Below are 14327 nucleotides of genomic sequence, written 5' to 3'. Positions count from 1 at the left end.
ACACCCAGAAATGGAGCTGCAGCAAAAGCTTAATGTCACAGCAGCAGGAAGAGCATCAAATCCCCCTGTTCAGGCTCTGGACTACCAGCAAACACACCAAAACACACTGGATTGCAGAGCCTCATGAAAGGCGTGTCAAAGACCCATCCAGAATACTGCCAACTCCGATATTTCAAAGTTGTTGCACTGCAATGCCAAACCCAGTAACCCTGCCTACTGTGAAGGCTGCTAATGAATTCCTATCACAGGTCTGATACACAGCAAGAGACTGCCACTGCACTGAACTCTGAATAGCCAAGAGGAAATGTAAAACCAGGCAAACCTCACGGGTTTCTCAGGGCAGCCAATGTGTGGTCCCTGCACTAATGAAGCATGAAGCACCAGAGAAAGCAATACAGCACTTTCAACCACATGTGACACATGGGGCAGACCAAATACGTGATGTTTGGGCAACCCGGCAGAAAATCGAGAACAGGAAACCTATACCAGAAAATTGCAGAGGAAGAGCAGGACCTCAATTCCCAGGAGCCAAGGCTAGCAGGTAACAATGTGAGAAATTTCCTGGGAAACACACTGGAGGCCAAAATGAGGGGCAGAGAGAGCCCCACCAAAAACACCAGCCCATCCATCAACATTCAATGGATGGGACAGTGCCAATAAGTATCCTGGATGTCCAGGTAAAGAAGACAAGACTGCTTTAGAACCACCTGCCAAACCAAGACAAAAAAAACTTCTGGAACTTTGAACAGAATCAACCAAGCCTTAAGAAAGTGTTTCCATGCTACTGGGAATAAGATGGACAAGACTTGCAAGGTTGGCAATTTGTCTATTTTATGGCTAAAATTCAACCCATACTCTCATCAGGAAAGAAGAGCAGATAAGGGCGAGGTCAGCAATAACAAGCACTCTTCGTGGAGTGGCCCGAAACAGCAACTCCTCAGGCAAGGAGAGCCTTAAAGAAATCCATTGCCGAGTCGCGGAGAATCAGAGTGAACAAATGAAGCAGAACCTTAGTGGATAGTGGATGTTGAAGTAAAGATTAAAGCTGGTGAGGCTGCAAGACCCAAACAAACAGTTAAATCTGGGACTGTGTGGCATGGAGCTCATATGTGACACACCAAAGCACTATTCAAACTACCACCATCCATTGTACATTAATGTAAGCTAACAGCTAATTTATTCACCTAGTTGTGCTTGCTGGGCTGAGCTTCAGCTCTTTGGTCCTGCCTCTCAACCATCAATCTACGGGTGTACAAATTCCTGAGCTTCTCGAGCTCTATCATATCTATATTTGAAACTGTATGGAATCAGCCTCCACCACATCACTTCCCAGTGCATTCCATTTACTAACTACTTTGACACTGAAAACGTACTTTCTAATGTGTCTGGGGCTCATTTGGGTACTCAGCTTCCACCTGTGTCCCCTTGTGCCTGTACCACCCGTGTTAAGCAATCCATCCTTGTCTACCCTGTCAATTCTGTGGAGACCAGCATCTGTGATCATAATAATAATGGTTAGACACATAGCCCCCAGCCCACCTTGAAGTCATCATTGCACAGATCAAGCAATGAAACCAGAGGCTTAAACGTTTAACCTAAGAGAGAAAATCCAAAAAGCCATGATGAGGATTCAAACCTATGCTGTGGGTGGTCCCATACACATGCCCCAGACAACCAGGTCACGACATGGTCAAAAGGATTGCAACCTGAAGTTCGACTGAAAACACAAGGATTTTCTGAGGCTTCTCTTCCTGAAGAGAAGCCTTGAAAGAATTAAAATGTGGAGGGCAGGATCATGCACAAAGCCATAATTGAGCATGTGACAATGTAGCAGGCAACATGAAGTCCTCACCAGCAGACCTACAGCATGTCCTAATGTTAATGTGTGACACGACCCATCTAGAGAAACCGATAAAGTGCCTGTAGCCACATACACATCATCAAAGGGATAGGGGGGTGGGGGGGGGGGGTAGAAATAGCCTAAGCTACTCTATCCCTTTGAGATGTATTTCTTTCTTGTCTCAATAAACATACTTGAACTTGAACCAAAGGGATACACAGTACAGATCAGTTAGTCCAGAAGTTGCTCAAGACCTTGATAGTATAATTGGTCCATCCCAGTGATCAGGCAGATGTGAAGCAAGATGACAGAGGGCAGTTTCTAGATGAAAGAGGAAACAGCCTTGGTATCCCAACACACACCAAATTATTTGAGATATTCAGGCAGTCAGATACTTTTTCAGTCCACTGATAATGAAACTGAAATGTTCCAATGCCCTATTCCAGGCCAGTAGACAAAACTGGCACCATGAAGCCCAGATCAATCAACCATTGAGGTAGGTTGGAATACTAATTCCAAATGCCATGTAACCCTGGTATGTGTTCTCAAGAGCCAGGTTGATCCTGAAGGGAGTGCCAGAGTGGATTGTCAGTGATTGGTTCTGTGTATCTAAGTCCAATTCACATCACAGATCTGCTAGTATGACGTGCAGCTATTTTTAAGAGTTTGTTATATTGTGTAGTACTGTATATGCAAACAATTTAATAGGCAAACAGACAATTACAAAACATTTACAAGTACAAAGTAACTCATTAGCTTCACTTACCTATATTTACATTTTTTAGGTGATCTTCTTCTATCGCGAGAATTATGGTACTGAGGGCATGCATAACCCTGCCGACACAACCTAGGTGGCCGCTTGCACTGTTCCGTCTTATAATTTGCTAAAACATAAGTTGTATCTGAGAAGAGACAAAAATGCAAATTGTCACACATAAATACCATAATAGTGAAAATAGACTGTATAAACATCAGAGGTACACGGTTGTTCAACATCCTCCAGGCTAGTATAAGAAATATTTCAGGAACAACCGTGGACATCTTCAAGATAAAACTAGATAGCTTTCGTCAAGAAGTGCCAGATCAACCGGGCTGTGGTGGATATGTAGGCCTGCAAGCTGCTCCAAGCAACAGCCTGTTGGACCAAGCTCACAAGTTAAGTCTGGCCTCAGGCCGGACTTGGGAGTAGAACTCCCAGAACCACATCAAGCAGACATTAACACTTTAGCATCCCAATGAAGTTAAAACAGGACATTCATCTTGAAATAATCTAAACTCACTTTTTTTGTTAACTATTTTCCTTTTCATTTTTCTTACAGCATCGTACATGATTACTGTGTGTAGGGACCAGTAATCAAAACTAATGGTAAAAAAAAAATTGGTTGCCCAAACTAGCAGGGAAGCAATCAAAGTATAGAGGACCAGCCAGAGATCACATCAGCCACCTACTTACCACAGACACCAATAGCTGCTCTGCTTGTGAATATTTTCACTATTCTTTGTAAATTATGTGCCAGAAAAACAAGAAAGTTAATTTGAATATATTTTCTCTTACTGTAGACCAATAATGTTCACACACATTTCCATAAATGAAATTTGTATTTATGTTGAAAAATAAATAAGGAATGTTGGAATTTTAATAAAAATTTGTATATTAACACTTTGTGCGGATCAGGACTCCGCCCGGAGTCCCGTTTCGCCTACCCGCTTCCGCGATGTGCACCATCACACACAATCTATAATTAAAAATAAAAGCATTGAATGTAATGATCATCCAAGCTGCATCGAACAGCCTGGTTGGACATCTACCCTCAAAATCAACAATAGGGAGCCCACGAATCGTGAGGCCCGGAATTGGCAAACCAAACAAGCTGCCTTCCCAATGTCCCATCGCAGGGGCGAGCCACAAAAGGGTAGCACGACCAACAAGCCAAAACTGCCAAGTGGCGCGAGCACAATGTCGACCCAACGGAAATGGACCAGCTTAGGGAGGCACTTGCAACCCGGCATCCGTCTCCACAGATGGCCGACTTTGACCCACAACCGGTGAAACACACTCGACCACCTCCAGGAACCAAAAGCGGCAGACAGGCTATAGATGCCAGCAAGAGGAACTGAGCCACCCCTTCAGAGATGAGGAAAAGAGAGGGGCACAAGGTGAAGTCAGACAGGAGAACCAAGAGCTATGCCAAAACCAAGGAATGGGCCAGCACAGACTATCGACACGTGAGTCAGGCAACGAAGAACGTGGCCATGTTTCCTGGAGCATGGGAATATACAGTTTGGGAAGTGCGGTCGATGCTGCCACAGTAGTAAGACACCCCCCCCCCCCCCCCGACTGATCCTCATTAAGCACCACAACAGCAACCTGGAGCCAGTCTGAATGAAGCTCCATGAGACCCAAGACGTGCACAACAAAACCAAAATGCTGACAGGCTTGGGGGGAAAAAAAAAAAAGTACAATACAGTATTAACATTTTAGGTGTTGCTAAGCAGGAACCTGAGATGCCTGGAATGTTAAGAGGTTGGAAATGAGCTAATGGACTAGAATGGCAGTGTTAAGAGGTGCAGATGTAGGGAGGTGAAAAACCCAGAACACACACTCAAAATTACATTAAAAAATTAGCAACTTACACTATCCTTAAATAACAAGCATTAATTACCTTTTTATTAAAGCATATCACAATAGTTAATAAAACAAAAACTAGAATGGGTTTTGCCAGCTATTAGAACATAAGCTTTCTTAAAACAATAATAATTAAGTTTACAGTATATGTAAATACATAATTCTGTATTACAGTACTAGTACTGCATTTGCATACTTCTTTACATACATTTCATATTTATTGAATGATGACTTATGAAATGGGTAGAATATCAGAGCAAGTGATAAGTCAAAAATCGAAAGAACCAACAAAACATAATTACCTTGCCACTTGGGGTCATCATTAACCATATTTCTCTCCTTATCGAGATTGTTGGGCCCCGAACCATTAATGCTATCGTGATCCATCACATCTAATACTTGAATCTCTCGTATATCATACACGGGCGGTCTGTGGAAGACAAATGGGGCTCAGAGAATGAACATAAGAGGCTAGGTGTAGATGAAGGGATGCAGAAAGGTCAAAATACATGTTACAAGGTGCAGATGAAGGAATGAAAGGTGCTACTCATGGTGGAATGCAAATAGGAGAGTGAGGGAACTGGAAAAGAGAGAGAGAGAGAAGCCCGATGATGACAAGTGATGGTAATCACAAAGTAAACTTATCAGAGAAAATTTCCCTCATTGTTTCTAAATAGTTTCTTAAGCAGCTAGACCTCAGGGTAAGGCCAAAGCCATGTGGCAAAGCTTTCAGAATTTTGGCCAACCAATACCACAAGACCAGCCTCTGTCTATCAACCATATCTTATCCTGGGTCCTGCTGCCGCTACTCCTACAATCACCCCATATCATCACTCATCATTATTTAAACACTCGCCAAATCCTTAACTGTAGCCTCTGTTTAACTCAACAGTAAAATGGGTACTTGGTTGTAAAAACGATTCTTCGTGGGGGTCGTATTCCAGGGACCATAGGATTAAGGACTTGCCTGAAACGCTACGCGTACTAGTGGCTGTACAAGAAAATAAGAACTCTTGTATATATCTTAAAAAAAAATTGTCACTGAAGCTAAACACACTAACAAACAAAATTGTTTAGGAAGATCACCATCCAAGTGTTGCTACACTCACATGACTCCAAGCAGATGAAGAATCACATGGCTGTGACCACTCATCGAGGCACTGTATGTACTAGAAAAAGGTATTTTTTGCAGACAATAAGTCACAATAACGTGGCTGGAGGTAGCAAGACTAAACCACACACCAGAAGATGAGGAGACGACGACGTTTCAGTCTGTCCTGGACCATTATCAAGTTGATTGTGATGGGAGCAAGGAAGGCACGGGCATAAAGTAAGGCAAGAGTGAGAAGTGGAGAGAGGTGAGGAGGAGGAAATTCTTAGAGAAAGGTAAGAGCAAGGCAAAAGATACAGATGATATGGGTGTAATAAAGAGGTGTAAGAAGGGGATAATAATGTGTATAAGAATGGGAATGCAAGAATAAGAAGAGAAAGAACAAGAAAGGGGGGGGGCATAGGCTTATGTTGTCACGTTTGTTAGAAAGGTTAGAACATTTGAGAATGTACTGTGAAAGTGAAGAGTCAACAGCAACAAAGCCAGGAATAAGAATCATGTTGGGCATGTTGTGTATCAGAGCCGATTCGACAAGACGGTGTCTGTGAAGAGTAGAGGCAGGAAGGATTTTAGTAGACCAATCAATAGAATGATTAGAATCCCTAACATGACAGATGAGAGCATTGTTTGTGTCTGCAGACTTAACACTTCTTTTGTGTTCCTTAACCCTTAACTGTGCAGCACAGCTATAGCTGGGGTGAGTAGCTGTTGCAAAATTGCACACCACAGCTATAGCTGTGTTGGATTACAGCGCAAGATTTAAACAGCCCGCTTTTAAACCACGGGGTTCACATCAGCTTCCTCAGGACTGTTGTAAACAGACGCCACTAAAAAAAAATCGTGGGGAACATCCCTGGGTGAGAGAGCCTCAGTACTGAGTAATCAACCAAGGCTGGTGCACACAGCATGAGCTAACAGCACTGCTGTTCAGCTTGTGACCACAACATCGCCTAAAAATGTTAAACTATATATATGTAATTGGTATTATTTAGCGATGATAGTATTACAGAAGAGCCTGACTGTGATAAAGACTATGTACAATGTTCAGATATCAGTGAACACAATGCTGTTCAAGATGTTCACAGCACTAGCCACAGCACACTGCCATTGTTTCGTCCATCTAAGAATCTTCAAACGACTTCTCGTGTTCCTTTCCACAAATAAACTTGTGGAAAATTATTCATTTACAGGATTTAGTGACCAGGATTCTGATAATAGCAGGAGTGTGGTGATAATTAGCAATGTGCGTAGTATGGGTGGGAGGAGTAATCTTGGTGAGGAGGAGGGAGAGTTGGCGTCGTCTCCTAGCGTCGTCTACTGGCTGCTATGTAACTTGTCATGCAGTGTTTTGTTGCCACTATGTTGTTTGGACACCATACCAGCTTAGTTGTACAGTTATGGTGAACAAAACATAGATACTTATATATAACATGTGTATATAATGTAATAAATTCACACACAGTATTGTAGGAGGATGAAAGTTGGTGAGTTAGGTGTTGAAGGAGTGAAGGAGGGCTGGCTGGGTGTTGCAGCCCACTCTTGATGTTAGGACTCACCGTGCCAGCTTAGTGGTTCGCTATGGTGAACAAAACATGCAGATACTTATATATAATCTGTGTACTGAATATAGTGTAATAACAGCAAAACTATTTGTTTATTGTTTTATGAACATAATACTTGCATCACTAGTATGCGCACCATACTTTTGAGTACAGAGATGATTAACACATTTTATTATATAAATATATCACACTACACACTATTGAATAATACTGCATTACTGAAAAAAATAAGAAAAAAACCATCAGAGACATTGAAATAATTAGGTAATATCATCTTTGTGACAACTCCTTCCCGACCGCTCGGGTGGAGCTGACCGCCTCCAACGAGTGCTCTGTCAACGCCTCAATTTTGTCAGACTTCCTCACCCTATTGTGGCCAAAATATGTCGCCTATGATTTTTTTTGTATTATTTTTCCTGTGGTCAGGGAACACAAATGAACACTTTTATAAGATAATATATTTTATTTTATTTTTTTTATTTCTTTTGCCTGGGCATTTTGCAAACTATAATCACACAAGCAGCCTAAGGGCTAAGTCTGTCATTTAGTGTACGGCCAGTTCCCCAAAGTATTGTTGAGGACAAGATGAACAGGAAATAGAATAGACACACGCAGCATTAGAAGCAGGAGCAGCAGTGTGAACCATAGTATTACAAAGAGTGTTAGTTTGTTGAAAGGGGAGCTTTATGTCAAGAGGACGAAAGGTATTAGCGAGATTTTTGAGTTCAGATATGAAGGGAAGGCAGAGCACAATGGACTGACGAGACTGTTGGAAACAGGTTTGGGATGAAAGACATTTTCGTTTAACTTGAGAATAGACACAGTTGATAAAATGTAAAGGGTAGCCAAGGCAAGAGAAAGATTTGTAGATAAAGGAAATGTCAGAATCAAGAAACTGAGTGTTGCTGATGTGTAGAGCGCGGAGGAAGAGAGACGAGGACGCTTTTCGTAACAGAGGGAGGATTGTAGGAAAAGAAGTGAATGTACATGCCACTATGTATGGGTTTGCAGTAGACAGCGAAAGAGAACCCGAACACAGCTGTGAACGTGAACTTCAAGAAAAGGAAGGAGAGAATTAGATTACCATTCAGCTTTGAAATGGATGGAAGGAGCCAGATTAAAAAAGAGGAGAGGAAAGGCTGGATAAGACTAAGGTCATGAGGCCATAAAGTAAAAATGTCATCAACATAGCGAAGCCAGAGAGAGGGACAAGTATCAATAGTGAGAAGGAAAATGGTTTCCAAATATTCCATACAGAGATTGGCAAGAACAGGGGATAGAGGGGAAACTCACAGCGACACCAAAAGTTTGAGAGAACTATTTTTCATTGAAAGAGAAGGAGTTAGAATCAACACAAGTCTGATGAGTTCAAGGAAAACGTCTGTGGGAAGTTTGAGATGAAGAAGGCCCTTGGTTGCCTTATGACTAAGGAAAGAGAGATCATCATCAAGGGGGAACATTAGTATACAGTCTCTCGACATCAAGACTAAGCATCTTACAGGAGGGCTGCAGGCACAGTCTTTTTATGAAGCCCTGAGTGATGAAGGTGGGCAGGAGAAAAAGTGCCAAGATCAATGTCAGAGTTTTAGCAATCCAGGAGGCAAGAGGATAGCCGACAGAGCCCCCTCCTTTGAAGAAATGAAAGGACGAAGATGAACACCATGTTCATGAGGCTTGGTTAGACCATAGAAATAAGGAAGAGAAGGGCAGATGACACAAACATTTTATCAGACGAAAGTCAGGAGGACAATGACTAGAGAGCTGTCTTAGTTTGTGTTTAAGGGAAGTTTTATGACAATCAAAAGGGTTAGAAGCCCGAGGTGCATATGTGGGGGAGTCAGAGAGCAAGATGTCAGCTTTCTGGCGGTAGCTCACACAGTCAAGGACAACCACCAAATTGCCCTTGTCGGAAGGAAGGATAAGAATAGCGTTGTTAGCTTTCAGGGGGGCAAGGGCAAGCTGAAAGCGATGAGGAAGGTGGTGATTTTTAGAAAACAAACTAAAAAACTGGGATAAGAGCCCTCCCCTGAAGAAAGATAAGTCCGAAAGAGTATTCGAGTTAGAATTGACAAACCTATCAAAGGAACTAATGAGGTCGATGCCACAGCAAGGGTCAGGGTGTAGCAAAAGAGAGACCAAGTCCGAGAAGTTCTTGCTGGTGCTTAGAGAGAGGGGAAGAAGAAAGGTTGGTAACGTAGTCAAATAGAGTATCCTCACCTCTCTCCACCTCTGTCTTGCCTTACTGTCAAGACTGGACTTACTGTCCACCTCTTGCCTTGCCTTAATGTCAGGCCCGTAGGGGCCTGACAGCCGAGTGGACAGCGCTTCAGATTCGTAGTCCTGAAGTTCCAGGTTCGATCCCCGGTGGAGGTGGAAACAAATGGGCAGTTTCTTTCACCCTGATGCCCGTTACCTAGCAATAAATAGGTACCTGGGAGTTAGACAGCTGCGACGGGCTGCTTCCTGTGGGTGTGTAACAAAAAGGAGGCCTGGTCGAGGACCGGGCAGCGGGAACGCTAAGCCTCGAAATCATCTCAAGAAGATGACCTACTTAACCACTGCAATAAGGTGCCCGATCAGGGGTGCGCAGAGTGCCATATGGCACTTTTAGGTATAGGGAGCAATTTAAAATTCCCATGGGTACACAGGGTTCACATCCTGTGCCTCAGGACTCCAGTAAACAGACGCTAACTTGAAAAAAAAAATTGTCAGCATCCGTGCTGGCTGTGAGAACCTCAGTACTGAGAGTGTGACCAAGGCTGGCGCATGCAGCAGGAGCTCACAGCACCGCTGTGCAGCTAGGGGCCACAGCACCACTTAATAAAGATGAATAAAATAGGTAACAAATTATTTTGCATTGATAGTGTCAGATGATCCTGACTGTGATGAAGACTATGTACAACACTCAGATATCAGTGAATACAATGCTAGTTATGATATTCACAGCATGAGGTACAGACACAGCACCCAGCCATTGTTTCCTGCATCTACACATCATGAAATGATCTTATGTTCCTTCACAATATAACCCTGTTGAAATGGATTCATATTCGGGATTTTGTGACAGAAATATGATGATAACAGCAGTTATGTAGCTAGTCATAGCAAGATGTGTAGAATATCGGAGGCATTGTCTTCCATCATGACTGCTGGCGTTGTCTGCTTGTAGCTCCATGCTGTGTTTTGATATCATCACCACACCCACCAGAACTGCTTATTAGTTTGCAGATGAAGTCACAATAACGTGGCTGAAAAATGTTGATCAAACCACACACTAGAAATTGAAGAGACGACGTTTTGGTCTGTCCTGGACCATTATCAGGTCGATTGTGCTTATTAGTAATGGTGTATATAAATGTTGATAGTGATATGTAACTTGCGTATATAGCATAATAACAGCAACACTACTGTTTGGTTGGTAAAAAAATATAATATACGGCTCACTATATATGAGCCCCATATTTTTGAGAATAGCAATGTTCCACACATTTAACTCTATAAATCTCCCAAATTACACACTATTGAATATTATTACTGCAAAAAACTAGATATAAAACCATTCACAGACACTGAAATAATTATGTACAAATGTATCTTGGGCAGCCCCTGCCACTCCCACTGTTGACTGCTAGGCTGACCTTGGACTCTTGTTCTGTGTATATAAACTCTCAACACACCATCTTTGTGGTTCATTATGGTGCATAAAAATGTAGATAGTTATATACAACGTGTGTATATACAGGTAGTGTAATAACAAAAACACTGATTGATCTCAGAATATATTATACATGTCACCATATATGAGCTCCAATATATCCATATATGAGCTCCAAAGCCAAAGCCAAGCCTGTCAGGCATCAGGCGATGATGAAATGAGAACTCAAGTGTCTCAAAATTAAACTTAATATAAATGAGATTACCTGATAGAAACAAACTTACATCTCATTATGTTTGTATGTTTACTTTAGATTACGTGTATAAGAGACTCATCTGTAAGAATATTCTGGCAATAAATCATTCTTTTGCAGAAGCATTGTCTTATGCTTTCTGGATGTCCCACGATCATATAATAAAGTAGTTGTGGTCCATGTTTTGAATCAAGCACTAAAAGGTTTTTTAATGCACTCATCAATAAAAGTTGTGTGTGTCGTTAGCAAATCTTATTCCCGAAGTGGTGTTGAGAAAAAATTTGTGAACCACAGTACTAGGAAGGGATGCATTGGAGCAGTCCACACTCCTAAAATTAAAGCATTTATAATAACTATTTGATCAAAAGAACCCAGATATAGCGATGGACCACCAGAAAGTTCACTTTTGTATTACTTAATTTGGACAAACTAGAAACTTATTTTTCCGCAACATAAATACAGTAAAACCTCGAGTGACGAGCGCCTCAATTAGCGAGGAATTTGGGTAACGAGCCCCGATCGCAGACCATTTGTCTCGTTTAGCGAGCGCTCGTTTGAAAAACGACAACACCACATGGTAGGGCCGCGCTGCTTCTCGCACATTCTCGGAAGCCTCCAATGATGCAAGTAAATTATCATTTTTTGTTTAAAGATGCTAATGATGCTGGGATGTAAAGAGGTGACTGCTGTGATGTTACAAAGCATCGACTTTTTTGAAAAGTCGATGATGAAAAACATCAATATGATATTCGATGCTTTAAATAATGGAGCAACCTACATTACATACACTGAACAAACCTTTATGACATTTTTCTTTATTCAAATTTGTTCAACTTTTTTCATTTTTTTGTAGAGCAAAAGGTTCGTTCGGTGTTTGTCAGGTAGGCAGCTCTATGTTTCTTATAAAAAAAAAAGTTGAAACAATTTGGAAAACAGACAAATACCATATAGGTTTGTTCGTTGTTTGTCGGGTAGGCTGCTCCATTATTGAGAAATAAATGAAATAAAAATGGAACACATTTGAAACAAAGAAAGATTGTCATAATGGAGCAGCCTACCCGACAAACACTTAACCCTTAGTGTTGGAAGTTGATCCAGTCAACTGCGCATCATGTCATATGACGTGTTGGAGTACTACGCAAGATTTAAACGGCCCGCGGATACACGGGGTTCACCACACCTTCATCAGGGCTCTTGTAAACAGACGCCATTTAAAAAAAAAATCATGGGCCAAACTTCCGGGTGTTAGGGGCCTCAGTATTGAGTGAGCTACCAAGCCTGATGCACGCAGCATGAGCTAACAGCACTGCTGTTCAGCTTGTGACCACAGCATCGCCTAAAAATACCATAATATACTTGTTCATGCTATTATGTAGCGATGATATTATTACAGAATCCCCTGACTGTGATAAAACTGACCAGGGTTCTGATAATAGCAGGATTGTGGTGATATTTAGCGCTGTGCGCCATGGAGGGAGGAGTAATGCTGTGGGAGGGAGGGTGGTGGCGATATCTCCTGACTGTGTGTGGCCACCTTTTATTGACTGCACTCACCATGTAATGGTATATGCACACCATATCCCCTATTCTATTCCCCTAGAGGCACAATGGATATTTACCATGGACAGGAACTCAAGTGCACTATACCTTCAATACTGCAGCTTGCCAAAGGATGTTGATTGGCTGCCCACAGGTCAGTTGACCTGTATGTACCTCAGCCGAGGTCCCCAGACACACTAAACTTTTCTTTATTGAAAACGCTCTCCAGTGGAACAGGCTCCACCCCCTAGTTCCTAGGCCCACATTAACTCCGCCTATCCCAAGCCTATGGCCAATGGATTTTACCATGACTAGGTGCTCTAGAAACCGGGCCAATGGCATGGGCAGGCACGACCCTGTGAGGCCCCGCCTCCCCAGCCCTACATGTCTTTAACCAATCCGGATCAGGCTTGACCATAAGGGTCAATTCCTCTTGACAGAAACCTCCAAAAACTGGGAAGACACCAACGACTTTCCTGGCTGGGCACCCACGTGTAACTTGAGATCCCAAGTTTATTAGCCCCGGGGTAATATACCCAAATTCGTCACTGGCCCGGAGGACAGGAGAGAGAGGAGAGCAAGTGGCTTCAAGCTGTTTATGATCCCCGTGACAAAAGACAAATGACCCAAGGGAGGGTAGGCAAGCAAGAGAAGGGAAGGGGAAGAGGAAGGAGAAGAGAAAGGGGGGAAGGGCAAAGGGGAAGGGGAAAGGGGGGAAGGGGCTATGGTGTGCATATACCATTACAACCATACCAGCTTAGTGGTTCGCTATGGTGAACACAAATGTAGATACTTATATATGACGTGTGTATAGAGGGTATAAACAGCAAGAGGAGAAGGTTGGGAGCCGCCATTTTGGCGAGGGTGGTGGCGTCGTCTGCACGACGCCACCGTGCAGATGACGGTGTTGTTTACTGTTTACCACGATGGTCTTTGGGCACCATACCAGTTTACTTGTACAAGTATGGTGAATAAAATAGGTAGATATTTATATATAATGTGTGTATATAGCGTAATAACACCACAAACAGTATTGTTGGAGGAGAAATATTAGTGCGTCTGGCCTTGAGGGCGGCAGCCATCAGCTGACTGTGTGAGGTCCTACATCTTTGTGCCTTTACTCACCATACAAGCTTAGATGTACAGTTATGGTGAACAAAATATGTAAATACTTATATATAACATCTGTATATAAAAGCAAAAACAGTATGGTGGGTGGAGAATGGTGGCAAGTCTGGTGAGGTGAGGGAGGGAGGGAGTGGCAGCCAGTGGTGGGCTGCCACTGCCTGCCACTGTCACTGCCACTCAGCATACCAACTTAGTGGCTCGTTATGGTGAACATGAATGTAGATACTTATATATAGCGTCTGTGTATATAGTGAATAAAAGCAACAACAGTATTGTGGGAGGAGAATGTGGGTGAGTCTGGTGACTTGAGGGAGGGAGGAAGTAACAACCAGTGGCAGGCTGCCACTGGCACTGCCACTCAGCATGCCAACTTAGTGGTTCGTTATGGTGAACACGAATGTAGATACTTATATATAACATCTGTATATAGTGAATAAAAGCAAAAACAGTATTGTGGGAGGAGAATGTGGGTGAGTCAGATGACTTGAGGGAGGGCGTGAGTGGCTGGCTGGTACACGGCGGTCACTCCTCGTTACTTTTTGACTCATAATAGCTATTTAGTGGTTCGTTATGGTGAACAAAACATGCAGATACTTATATATAGCCTGTGTAT

General features: G+C 42.6%; 1 protein-coding gene across 1 annotated transcript in view; it reads right to left on the bottom strand.

Moving 5' to 3' along the window:
- Window positions 1-14327, bottom strand: part of LOC123755778 (RING finger protein unk) — a 102933-nt gene that overhangs the window by 45567 nt on the left and 43039 nt on the right. Inside the window, 2 exon segments of the mRNA XM_045738560.2 lie at window positions 2607-2742; window positions 4769-4896. Coding sequence (XP_045594516.1) covers window positions 2607-2742; window positions 4769-4896 — 264 coding nt within the window.

The sequence above is a fragment of the Procambarus clarkii genome, chromosome 43 (genome assembly GCF_040958095.1).
Source record: "Procambarus clarkii isolate CNS0578487 chromosome 43, FALCON_Pclarkii_2.0, whole genome shotgun sequence".
NCBI lineage: Eukaryota > Metazoa > Arthropoda > Malacostraca > Decapoda > Cambaridae > Procambarus > Procambarus clarkii.
Note: the sequence above shows the minus strand (reverse complement) of the source record. Positions and strands in the feature narration are given on the sequence as shown.